Below are 13,406 nucleotides of genomic sequence, written 5' to 3' on the forward strand. Positions count from 1 at the left end.
GGCTAGCATGAGTGAACTGAATCAAAAAACTTGAGCCAGGGGGTGTGGAAATCTAGAGAGGAAACTTAAGACGTTAGCTGCTGCAAAAGCTAACTGATGGGATCGGTCAGAACTTGGGCAAAACTCGACACCTGCAGCATAACAGAGCTAAAAAGTCCTATCAGAGGACCGAGCTAAGAGATTTCAAGAGAACTACCTGCTCAGTGGTCTCCAACCTACACAATGCTGTGATTTCCTGCACCACTCTGCATAACATCTAGAAGTTGTAACAGTGTCCAGCACAGAAGTATGCTAGTTATGAAATCGGGGAATGGGAAGGACACTACTGAAACTAAGATCTCTCATCTACCTCTTGCTAGGTACTACAGTAAGGGAGGACAAGGTGTTACTGTTAAGTGTCAAAACAAGAATGGTCGTCACGACTAAAACATGTTGTTAAGTGATTTGTTAGTCAAGTGCAGACATATAGTTTTCCCTGATCAAATAATCTTCCTTTTAATTTTGATTATAAGATTATACCAGAACAATTCTTCAGTGGCAGCACGGTACCAATGACCTAAACATGAAATCAGCAAAGTAAGTATGAAACTATTAGATACTGACAGCACCAGCATATATGGATTTTCTAGAGAATGCTTACTGCTGTCTCCTGTAGCTAGGGAACACAGCACCAATTTATAAAATCCTAATTAGTTCAAGTTAACATCTAGAATTTCAGTAGCTGAAGGGGTGCCAAACTCACATTTGGTAGTATTGGATAATATAACAAATTTCAACCCTTGCCTGATTTTACTGCATTTCTCCCATGTGTATAACAACTTCCCCACTCCCCACTTTTGTGGTCAGCCACAGATTTACCAGGAAAAGAAGCAAAGACCTCTGAAGGCCACTGCATCCCTCTACCTCCTCCCAAAGATCACCCCAAAACCACTACAGCTCTGGTTCATCCAGAGGGGCACCAAGACCGAGCGTGCGCTGCTGCACTCACTGGTTCCAGCCACCCGAGCGTGCTGCCAAGGTGCTGCAAGCCCAGTGCAGCTCCTGTTTCGGCCTTTCTTCTTCTTCCCCTAGAGATAGTGTTGGGGGAAAACCTCCAGGGAAAAGTTAAGATCTTGTCACCGCTGACTCAAAAAATATATAGTCCAGAGTCTGTAGTGCATTACTGAAAAAGAGTGCTGGTTTAGGACACACTGATACAAGCATGCTCAACTTAAAGCAAGCAGAAATAATGAAACTCAGCATCAAATAAAACATCAGTTCTGGTTTTCAGCATTTACTAACACTTAAAAAATAAAATCCATTTTCCTATCTATAGGTCTGCCTGTGTTTCCCTGTGAAGTCCTCTATCATTGCTTATCCGCTTTGATACAACTCACACTGCTTCATCAGAGCACCTCCAGTCACAGTTGTTCCAGTTCAGGTTTCCAATCTGAGGGAAAGAATTATACCCTGCTCACTTATGAAACAGGGCATAATTATCCAGTGTCTTACTGAGGGCTTCATTCACAGTTTAATTCCCTCATTAGTATTCCCTGGGCACACTAAATCCTTTTAGCACTTGTATATGTACATGCACCAAAACTGAGAAACTGTATACTTAGATCACCTTTTTAATTTCAACTCATTTTCCTTTCTTGCTTTCAGCTGACCTAGGGAGTTGTCTCAAGTACTTGCAAATATTGTATAGGAATTAATGTAACACTGTAGTTAACTGCAGTGAAACTTCTTGCCACTTCTGCATTCCATTCAACATTAAGCTTCTAGGTGTACTTAGAGTGGAACAACAAAAATACAAAAGATGCAGAAATACTGGAGAGGGTCCAAAGGAGTGCCACAAAGATGATCAAAGGGCTGGAGAAGCTAGCCTGTGAGGAAAGACTGAAGGAGTTAGGTCTTTTCTCCCCAGAAGAGAGAAGGCTTGGGGGACCTCACCACAGTATTCCAGTACTTAAAGGGCAGCTACAAACAGGACGGAGGATTTCTCTTCACAAGGAGCCACATGGAGAGAACAAGAGGCAGAAGGTACATGTTGCACCAGGAGACATCTCAATGTAAGACATCTTTTACAGTGAGAACAATCATTCACTGGAACAACCTCCCCAAGGACACAGTAAAGTCCCCATCACTGGGGGGTTTCAAGATGCGATTGGAGAAGGTACTAGATAATCTCATCTTGGCTCCCTTTCCCACCAGAGGTTGGGCCAGATGATCTTTCAAGGCCCCTTCCAACCTGGGATCCTCTACGATCCAATAATTCTGAGGCTAAGCACACCTCATATGCTGCTACAGGAATGCAAGTCTCAGAAAACTCATCTCCTCTGTTTTCTACCAGTTTTATTGCGGTAGGATCATTTCAATTTTCAGCATCATCTGAAAATTAGTTTCCTAACAACAACCTCTATGGAAGATAAAACAGTTCTGATTAGTTTCCCATATCTTCATCGCTCACAGTTTGATATAACTATTAGGAGAACCCGTTATAAGTATGATCTCTTCCTGCAGTGCTTGAATCTGCATTTTCCTGCCCACTCTTTAAGAAGTTTCCTATTTTACTGAAGTCTACTTGATAGTTTATACTATAAAGATTTCAATCTTGTCAAATTTCACTGGATAGCTAGAAGTTACAGATATACAGATCTACTGTAAAAAGTTATTTTCTTAACAAAATAAACTAGCATAAATCATGTTGGTGATCTCAGCAAATTCCATTCTCAATTCCTCAGCTCAAAAGTAAAATTTTCATCCCCCACCAGCAAGGCCTGAGGCAATTGCTGCATCCCATTATATGGCCAGTATTATATCCCAGTATAATATGACCACTAAATAGCTCAAACACCAACAGATGAAAGAGCAAGCAAAGCTCCTGCCACCACAAGAGGTATTATTAGTTCACTGGTCAGTGCTCTGACACCTCAGACTGCAATAACCCTGGCCAGCCTCCATGTGCAGGAAGTATGTTATCGAGATTTGAGTGATCTTCAGGAATAACGGACAGACCTCAAACTTTCTAAACTTTAAGTCTGAAAATACTGACCGCCCCTGCCTTCAGTTCTGTACATCAAGAGGTGGATACTAAAGACCTAGGACTGGTGCAGTTAAGCCATTTAAATTTACCTTCCAACAGCAAGATTGCAGGCTTGGCATACCCACTTTGATTTAAGAAATAATCGTTCAAGTTTACAGTTTTTTTAACATATAGAGTCACTTCATAACAAGTCTAAATATTTCCTCCTCTCAACAAGGCTCCTCCCCCTGCTTACACCCAAGAAGATGTATTACAGATGAAATTAGATAAAGATTATAAATATCAAGACCAGTTATACATATTTGACAAACAGCACGCTTCAAGAATGACATTCAATACAGTTAAAAGCTCTCACATGGCATTTCTTCTGTCCCTAGAAAACACAGATGCATTCTCTACAACTCACAAATGGAAAATAAATTCCTTTTCTTAAAGGAATTGTCAGCCACTGATAGCAAGACTCAATAGGCATACTGACACTGCAAAATAGCTAAAAACCCATTCTAATAAGGTTATATATTCTACAGCAAGGACAGTATTACATACCTTGTGCAAGCATGTTAAACTCCAAGAACAGTGCTATGTGATAAAGCTCCATAGCTTCTTCAGCCCTAGTCATGCTTAGTTTTCCTGCTACAAGAGCCTGAACTTCACTTAAACTGCCCACTGAAGGGCTAGAGTGCAAAACTGAGAGGTCCACCACATCTGTATACATACAGTTCAAAATGACCTTAGCATATTTTTTTGGTATGATAGATTCATCCAATATAATTCTAGTTGGAGTTCGTAGAGTTCGGTCTGTGATTTCTTCACCAGTTCGTATCCTCCTCTGCAGCAAGTGACGAAAAAATGGAGACCGTGATGAAATAATTGCTTTGTGAGCTCTGAGCTCTTCATCTAGACAGTTCTGACTTCCGCCAAAAGTTTCAACTAAGTCAGAGTTGGATGAAAAGCTAAGAACCACATCGTAGTAGCACATGTAATCAAACAGTGCGCGCATGTCCACATCTAAAGAATTTGGCGTTCCAAATTCTTCACTAAGCTGCACAAGGATATCAACATTTTGGAATCTCGAATCCTCCATTCCAAACTCGCCCGTATAAAGGTAGTGTAACAAAGCAGAGAACATAGGCATATCTATGCCGGCTGTGTTGATGTCCATTATTATTTCTGCCCCATACTCTGGTGAGGAAGAAAGCAGCGTCTTAAAAAACGGACATCTTGCCGCCAATATCGCACGATGCACAGGAAAACAAGTTTCTTGAAATATTAAGTCTACATCAGTACAATATTTGTACTGATAAAGTTCAGCCATGTCTTTTTGTAGCGTCCTGGCTTCTGGTCTTGCCAAATTAGCTTGTAGATAAAGTTCCTTTAAGGCTGACGTCCCTTCATATTCTTCCACTAATGCGTTAACATCTCTGACATCCCAGCCTGAGAGGAGTTCACGCATCTGCTTGGCATGATCAGCAGATCGGCTGGATTTCCGACGCTTAATGAATTTCTTTTTGAGGGTAGCAAGGCCAGAGGTTTTCTTTTTCTTGTCTTGAGGTTTCTCATGGCCATGGTCAAGGCTATACAGCTTTGACTCACAGCCATAACCTTGATGAGAGTAGGATGATGTCCCTGAGGGCAAAAAGGAAAATTGAACACGTTTATTCTTTAATTTTTAAAGGAAGGTCCTAAACATTCCATCAGTGCCTCTGCAAGTTACAGTTTTCCCTTCTCCTCAGACTGGATAGTTCAGCAAGTTGGAAACATGACTGAAGTCTTCTCTAGCCATTAACAACAAGAAAAAAATTTTTTTTTTTTTTTTTTGCATCTACAAGGTTTATTCTTCCCCCTCCATCCCCCCCCAAAATATACTCAATTTTAAGATCCAAGCAGTGCCCTCTGATGTAGCTCTGTAGCACATGGCACACTTCCCATAGCAGGAGGAGAACACTGTGGTCATGTTACAAGTGTCATTATATTCATTATAGGAAGTGAAAAATACAGGCTTTTAAAAAATTTCTATGACCTCAGTGAAATGGTAGCACCTCCCACTTTCAAAGCATTTTTCAAATTCTATTCTTCTGGCATTAAATGTCATTTCAACAAGAAAAGCACACCTGGCATCAGATAGTTATCACAGTCACAAGAAAAAAGGAAAAAAAAGAACACAGTACCAAAACATTTGGGGAAATTGAGGACAATGAATTCATTTTCAATGCAAATTTAACAAAAAAGTAGAAATCCTGTCATATGATAACCAAGTAATGCCAGCAGCAGAACACATAAAATGGGCTCCTTTCCACAGAACTATAGATGCTAATTTGTGCATACACCCTACTTAAAAGAATATGGGAAATATAAGTTTTACTGTGTTATTAAAAATGTCCTTTGGACAGAGCATTATACAATTAAAGTACACATATATAATTATTTTTTCCCCTCAAAATTCATTTATAGGGAAGTTATGAACCAAACCTGTCATGAAATGAAAAATGGCTTCCCCTCAACACTATCTGTTACATACCTGACTTGTTCTGTTAAATGAACTTCTGCTGATTGACACTTTGAGCCTAGCTGCACATACGCTAACACCGATAGCAATTTAGTAAGAAAAAGAAGATTTAGTCTTCGTTTCTAGAAGCAATGGAAAACCAAAGTAATGTTTTAGTAAAAAAGTAGCTAAAACCTAAAGTTTAAACAGAAGCACGACTCTCACATTAAAGGGTTATTTTCTAATTTAACTTTACATAATTTTCACTCTAAGCCAGGTGGTGAAAAACCTCTGACATGACAGGAAAAGGAGAAAAAAAAAATAATGTACACAAACCCAACTAGTACTTCCAGACAAAAGAAGAAACCAGAACAAAACATTTCTAAATGGGATACTGATTAATAACAATCACAGGTTCATGGGAAATAGTATTTCTCCAGTTTCTGTTATAAATAGCTAACGTTTCCATTTGTATACTTCTGTAGCTTCACTACTTGTTGCCTTTTTTGGATCTTTAAGTTCAAAGTATATCCAATCACTAGAGTTTGTGGGGCCTTTTATCACTTGTTCTAACATTGCTCTCTTTCAGTTCTATTTGTTTCAGGTAGATTTGATGTGATGTTACTCTGACAGCGATGTTAGGGGCCAGTCTGTCAAAACACAGTGCTTTTAGTTACCATTTTATTTCAGGTAAGTATTTCTTGACCTTTGAAAGACAGGAGCAACTCAAAGTTGTATTGAGAGCACAGCAACTGCAGCAATCTAAGATTGCCTCAATAATTCTAAGTAACCTTATACACTGGCTTTTATACCAAGCTAATTAAAACTCCCCCAAATCATGCAATACAATGGTTTTACAATTCACTTACTAGTGAAAGCTTTGGGAAGGAACTTTGCTTTCTTTGAGGAAAGACCTCCAACACCATTTCATCCATGCTACATTAATCAGGCAACATGCTATTAATGATATTGAAATTTCAAGACATTAAAAAAATATATCAATTTAAATGAAGAGAACAGCAGCAACTCAAGACAACTTCAACAAAGAGGCGATGCTGCAAAATCCACCATAAAAATTGCTTCCACATGCTATTCTAGGTATTACAAAAGAAAAGCAGATTCAGCCTCCTGCTGATAAGAGTCAAGCCTAAAATTTCTGCTCTGTTTAAAGAGTATCAGTTACATTTCACAATAAAAGTATAACTACACTTTGGTCACTCTATAATGACAGCGTGTTCCAAGAGAACATGCCAGCTCATTTCTATTTGAAGTATTTTGGATTCTAATGGCAAATTTGAGTATGCAGAATATTCTCTTACATTCCGCTAAAGAAAAACTAGGACACCACAAGTGTCAGGTTTTTTTCTTCCCTGAAGGCTGCCATGAGGTATTACTTGCACTGAATCACCATAAGATGCTAAAACACCTTTCAAATCTTTGCGTTCCCAGAGCTATTGACAAGATTTACCTTCAGAAGTACTGCAAACAGTGGTATTAACCCTAACAAATAGATAAGACATTGCTATAGAAGTGCCACCACAGAACTGCTTTTTGCCAGAGGCAGAAGTAGAGATGCACCAGCATAGCCCTGCTGGGTTCGTAACAGCTGGTGGCTCTGTGTCCCTCAAAGAAAGAATTTTGAAGAGACCCTTTTGACCTGCCTGTATGCCTTCTTAAGGCAGCAGCATTGGAAGCAGGAAACAAATTTATTCCCCACTTCTACACTAAAAGGCACCAATCTATTAAATGCTGTTAAAAAGCAATAGCTACTTCATGCCCCTAGACCACATCTAGCTTTGAACAGATAAATATTTACAAGGAACAGATGACTGCCAAGAGAAACTACTCGGGCACTTGACAATGATGGGATCTGTCTAGTCCTCTGCATGCCTACACATTTTAAAATCTAATTATAGAGCTCTACTTAAAAATAAACATCTTGAACAGATGTACCACCCTAGAAAATGGTGCGAAATCCTCCTCCTGAATACTGTAGACAAAAGCAGCAAGGAGATGACTAGTTCAGCCTTTGCTAAAACAAAAGTATTTTCTACTGTAAGAGCACTGTATTATTTTTACTGATCTATCTCCTTGTCATAAACTGTAAGCAAATTCAGCAGTAATTCAACTAACAACAGGAGCTTATCCTATGAAACTACTGTCCTTTGCCAGATCAGTTCTGAGCTTCTAATGTTCATCCGACATTTACAATATAACATGGTGAACCGCTTTAATAGTAAAGCAGCATATCTGAAACAAACCCGTATTCCCAGGAACCGGATTCAGGCCTAAAGCAACTAATATATATATTACGCAGCTATTATAACTCTAGTCCCCGTATTTCCAGTTCTACTTTGGGGCAGTAAATAGATCTAATGCCTTCTACATTTAAAAAAAAAAAAAAAAAACAAACCCACAAAACAAAACAAAAAAACCCACACATACACAACCAAAAAGTAACAGTTGATTTAACATTAAAGCATCATTATTCTGACAAGTGATGAAAACATCATCTATCAATTTTAGGATACATCTCTCTTCTACTGAGACAGCTACACAAACCAATCATCCAAACAAGAATCAAGATGAGAAAGAGCCAAACTCCACAAAGCGGAAGAAGAGATGTACACCTGACATAGATTGCACACTTACTCTATTAGCACACTCGAGTAAATGCCACTATAATATCAGATTTCAGGAAGAATTTTAACCAGAACACTCATTTGCCTAAGATGAGACAGCCACAGACTTTTAGACCTTCCTCAAATAAGTCTCAACCACAATTTTCAATAGGTAAGGGGGATCAGTAGATTTATGGTGACATACTATATAGCGGGTTTCTATTTTGAATTTAATAAGGAAGAGCATCAACAACACCTTCCACATACCAAGTAGAAAGTTCCTGGGGAATTTAAGGAAGCCTTTGGAACTCCCCCCTCAAACCTGCTCAAAAGGTGTTTCAGCAGGCAGATCTGCCTGCTTTCAAGTCTATAAGGGCTTCTCTTCATTTAATATAGTGGCAGATAAAAAAACCACCAAGATATATAACAACTTTTTGGCGGTGATTTTTAGAAAGTGTATGCATGTGTATATATATATACACGTATAAAACTGGGACAAACCTTTTACTGCTGTTACTTATAATGTACTGAAAATACATAAAGCCTTAAGAGGGACTTTACAGCAAGGATATCCAATATGTTAGTACTAAAAGTTTTTCCATGACATGGTATGACAGCACGTGCAGAATTTTTAGCCCAGAGCACAGGTCTTCATATGTAACAGCTTGTGGGCCATCCTCTACTCAGATCTCCAAAAGTTAGGAGTATCACAAAAACTAAGACGAAAGAGAAAAATTACAAAGGAAGTAAATTTTTTCTCTGCTAAGGATAGCACTGTGCTTCTCAGTGGTGGTTAAGAAAAGAAGTAACACTGAATATCAGTAACTACTTACCCAGTGTTGCAAGCCAAGGCATAAAGGAGGAAAGTGTTTATAAAGTATTTATATTATTTACCGCTAAGATTGTTTTTCAGACTGTCAGGGTTGGGGGTTTTTTAAGCAAGATTTAGCTTCTCAAAAACTGCATTCTTTCAGATTCATCACATAACTATTTATTATTCATAGTGTGACAGTACTTAGATCTACAGTGAGGTCTTTTTGCACTACACTGAAAAGCACATAAAGGTAATACCTGCCCCAGTTACGACTGGGATAAAAAAAATAATTTCTTAAGGGCACTTCAACACTCACATTTCCTGTTAAGCAAGGTCCTTGCATGCAAATAATACTGCTCAGACAAAAATACCCCCGTTCCCCATTTACAGGAACAGGACAGGAGAAAAAGCTGTCTTCAAGACTGCATGTTACTTTAACCAGTTTATTATCAGAGACATCCCTTCTAGCAATAAGGAAGTCATTCACTCAGATGCAACACCAATACTACAATGAATACTGATGATCAAGAATTTATATGCTCTAATGAAGTTTCACAGAAAATCTGAGGAAGGAGAGTAGAAAGCAGTGGACAGTATTAACAGACAGCAACTGCTTTTGAACTGGGAAAACCAGCATGAATGCTTTAATTATAAAAAACCCCTCCACTTTCTTTAAATAACCTGGCATCCTTTTACTAGCAAATGGCAGATCAACACATTGCATACACAGGCCAAACAGATACTGGGCAGTAACAAATTTCATGCACGATTGAGCTTGAATGGATTCAAACTGGTGACCTAGAAAATAAAAACTCTGCATAACGTTGCTGCAAGCAAATCAAATCCAGTGCATACACAATCCAGTAAATCATTTAAGTGAGTGACAAGATAACTGAAAAAAGTTACCTATGAACGTCTGCTGTGCCTGTGAACTTCCCCCTACCCTTGGGGAACACGAGTGAGGGTAGTTAGATGCATTAGCACCCATTTTCTTCAGTCACTCAGGCATTCCGCTTGCTGGCTCTTCAATACATAATCCCATAATCCTTTATAAATCTTCAATCCCAGGTCCAGCATTCTGTTCCTCCATTTCTGAAGAACAAAAACACCAATAAATTACCTGATTTTTCAGTAGGTATGATGGGATTTAGATAAAATAAAGTCAGCCTCCAGCGCATAGTATTTTCGTAAATTAAAACCTCAGACATTTCCAAGACAGCTTTTTATTTGAAGGATTAAACAGAGATCAAACATATATATTTTTTTCCCCAAATAATTTGTAATTTTCCAAACCATTCACAAATTACTATGATAAATTGCAACAAGGAACAGGATGGCTTTCGAACTTTTAGCTAAGAAAACTTCAAGTAGGAATCAGTCTAGTCCAGGTATGCTCCTTTAAACTACACCAACAAGGACTTTTTATACAAGCAGATATATTTACACATTGTTATAAGAATCCTAAATTGAATTATATGGACTGAGAAAGCAGCATAAGCCTCATCACTGCTTTCAGCTGCGTTTTGATTTCATATAATTTACATCCTTCTCATTCAATACTACTTTGCAAGTTTAGACTAATACCTAGAAGTAGGTTTATAATAGTAAAAATAAGGTGTCTAAGCATTCATCTACTATTTTATTAAGCATTTGAAAATGTTTTAGAAGGACGGTTCTGAGGAAATTTGAACAAGAATTCATTGCTAAGTGTACAACAAGAACATTTTTTCCTATATTAACAGAATTTATTCCTGTATTAACAGCGTTAAATATTAATACCACAAAATTAAAGTTACCACAACGAAGAACTGCCTGTCAACTGAACACACGTGCCCCCATCCAAAACATATGCACAGATATGAAAGAGATATACAAAGTCTATATTAAGAATTTTTTAGACTCCATTCAACATTGTGAGTGTAGCTAAAGTCTACTGCGTTGTCACAGGTGTACCTAGATCTGCTATATGCTCCCAGCTTTATCTCCTTTGCCAGTACACTTCTGCCGTGTTAAATTGGACAAGTAAGTGCATGTGTTTCAAGGAAGCTGCATCACTGCTCCAGTCTCTTCTCCCTGCTTTGATAATCTGTTTATTTCTGGCATGAGGAGTTCAGAAGAGGGAGTTCCTATGACACTGGGGAGGTGAGATACGATTCTAAGTGGAGAGGGACACCTGGCCTCTTAGCCACAAACGCAGTATGTAAAGCACATCCTGGGGAGCAGAAGGTGAGACACAGGCCTGCAAGGAGAAGGCTGCAAATTGCTGTAGGCACGGGGGTGGGGGTAACAAGTGCCCCAGGATTCAGGGGCTGGCTACATGAGAAGGAAGATTCGAGAAGGGTTTGGAAACCTGGCTTATAGATACGGGTATGAGAAAAGGTGAGACACAGGCATGGGACTGAAGCATTGTGGAAGTGTGACAGAGTGCATGAATGCCAACCATCTGATGCCTTAGAAGATTCCTAAAATCAGGCCTTTTGACATTTGCGGTCTATGCAATCACATGTTTTCAAAAAGGAACCACAACACTCACCCTAGGTATGAGGTACAGGGAGAATCACTGCCCTAGAGAGCGCGTGGCCCAGGTCTGCCTCACACAGCTGAATTCTGCTAAGGCAGGAGACCCAGCCAGAACAACACTGCAGCTTTCCTGGAATTATATAAACCAACTTGAGCCAATCTATAGGCTTGCAAATGCAGAAAGGGGGAGCTCCCACACCTGCCCTCCCTAGCTAGGTGGCAGTGCCTCCTCAAATGCATATATCCTGCTGATTTTCTTGCACTTGTCTCTACAAAGATTCAGCTTGCTACACATCAGGAAACAGAAAAATCAAATACCTTCCTAGAGGAATAGTGAGCCTGCTCAGGATGAACTTAGAACCAGAGCACATGCAAAATGGGCAACATCACACTAGCAAACCTCCTCAGCAAACACAAGCTGTTGGATCAATTCATGTAGCCAATGCATGTACTCGTTTTCTTCCGGGTGCAGAAATGTTTGCTATTCTAAGATAACCAAATCCATAAGGATGCAGACCTCTTCTCCATACATGAAAACCTCCACTGATTTAAGAGAAAACACTTAGAAAATAATTTCATTAGGACAGCGACACTCCAAGTGATTTGTATACCCACACAGAACATGTTGCTTAAATGTGCCATCCATTTCCAGATGGAAGTAGTTACATTTAACACAAGCTTTGTGGAGGTAAGAGTCACCTTTCAGTTTAAATACCAACCCTCTCAACAAAGAGAGGCCAGCATCCTGAGTAGATATCCCAACAAATTCCCTTTTCTCAGCTAAAATTGGATTTGATTCACATGGACCAAGTCCTGGAATAATGCCAGTGCTATTCCACTTTCCTCTTCTGCACTCAGCTGTGCTGTGGTAACTTGTCTATTAGGTGTCTACCAATACTTTTCAGTTCTTCCTCATGCAGAAAAAGATCCCAGGAGCTAAGTAAAAGAGGAAAAAAAAAAATAGTGGGTGGGTCTGGTTTCTTTTTGCTAGCAAGCACTGAATATACATAACCAAGTCTCAAGTTTGGAGTTAATACCTTTCACTTGGCAACAAGCATGCTGTAGAAGATGGAAGGAATGTGATCAAGGAATATATGCAACTGTTCAATACCATTAGCATCCAATGCTTGAATGTGCAAAATGGGATTTAAATTAACTGAAAAATGTAAACACAATTAAAAGTTCCTAAAATATCTGATATATAGAATAATTTTATTGAGAGCCCTACCACAACTTGGGCTTACTTACACGTTAAGCCCAAGTGGGTATCAAGCAGAATGAACTCACTCACTACACTTAAAATATGCAACTTAAGTAATACAGGACAGTGTAAAAACAGTGTCATATTAAAGCTGTACACATAAATTATATATTAGATAAATGTATATATTGATATAAGTAAACCCAAACATGCCAGGTTTCAATTTAAGCTGGCAGTAGCGAACTCTGTCCTAGAGGAAGCCTTGCTGCCTTCTCTTCATTCTCATATCTACTTTCTCCTACCTTGTTAGTTCTGGCCCAGATATTCCATGAACCAGATAAACTGACCCATGTTAAAACTAAACTTTTTGTCTAGGTTGAACAGTATCAGCTAGCCAATTGGTTTGTTATAGTGTCACTTGAATACTCCCACCAACACATGTGGAAAACAAAGAGGAACACAGAAACAAGCTGCTAGAGCCAGGATTGCATCTTTTGACAGCAAGGTGTACTTGAACCACTCATGGATTTAGATGCTTTATTTTCTTTTGCTAGTGTCCACTTCAGCCTCTACACTAAACCTAGCCTACCCGCACGGAAGTCAGTCTTACATGTAACCTGCCGAGTCTAGTACAAATGTAAATACACCTCAGTTACCACATAAAACGCCAAATCAAGAATGCCATTCCCTGTGGTGAAAGAGGCTGTAGGAGATGAACAGAAAATGAAGAAACAACTCCA

At 39.0% G+C, this 13,406-nt stretch overlaps 1 protein-coding gene across 2 annotated transcripts in view; it reads right to left on the reverse strand.

Annotated features, from left to right (window-relative positions):
- The window catches only part of BTBD7 (BTB domain containing 7), a 52,480-nt gene that overhangs the window by 22,656 nt on the left and 16,418 nt on the right, over nt 1–13,406 (reverse strand). For both annotated transcript variants that reach the window (XM_042791085.1, XM_042791084.1), the window contains exons 2-3: nt 9,852–10,037; nt 3,572–4,651 (exon numbers count right to left, since the gene is read on the reverse strand). In XM_042791085.1, the coding sequence (XP_042647019.1) occupies nt 3,572–4,651; nt 9,852–9,933 (1,162 nt within the window). In that variant the 5' untranslated portion in view covers nt 9,934–10,037. The remainder of the gene's footprint in view (nt 1–3,571; nt 4,652–9,851; nt 10,038–13,406) is intronic.

Source organism: Tyto alba, unplaced genomic scaffold (assembly GCF_018691265.1).
Source record: "Tyto alba isolate M040663 unplaced genomic scaffold, T.alba_DEE_v4.0 Super-Scaffold_18, whole genome shotgun sequence".
Lineage (NCBI taxonomy): Eukaryota > Metazoa > Chordata > Aves > Strigiformes > Tytonidae > Tyto > Tyto alba.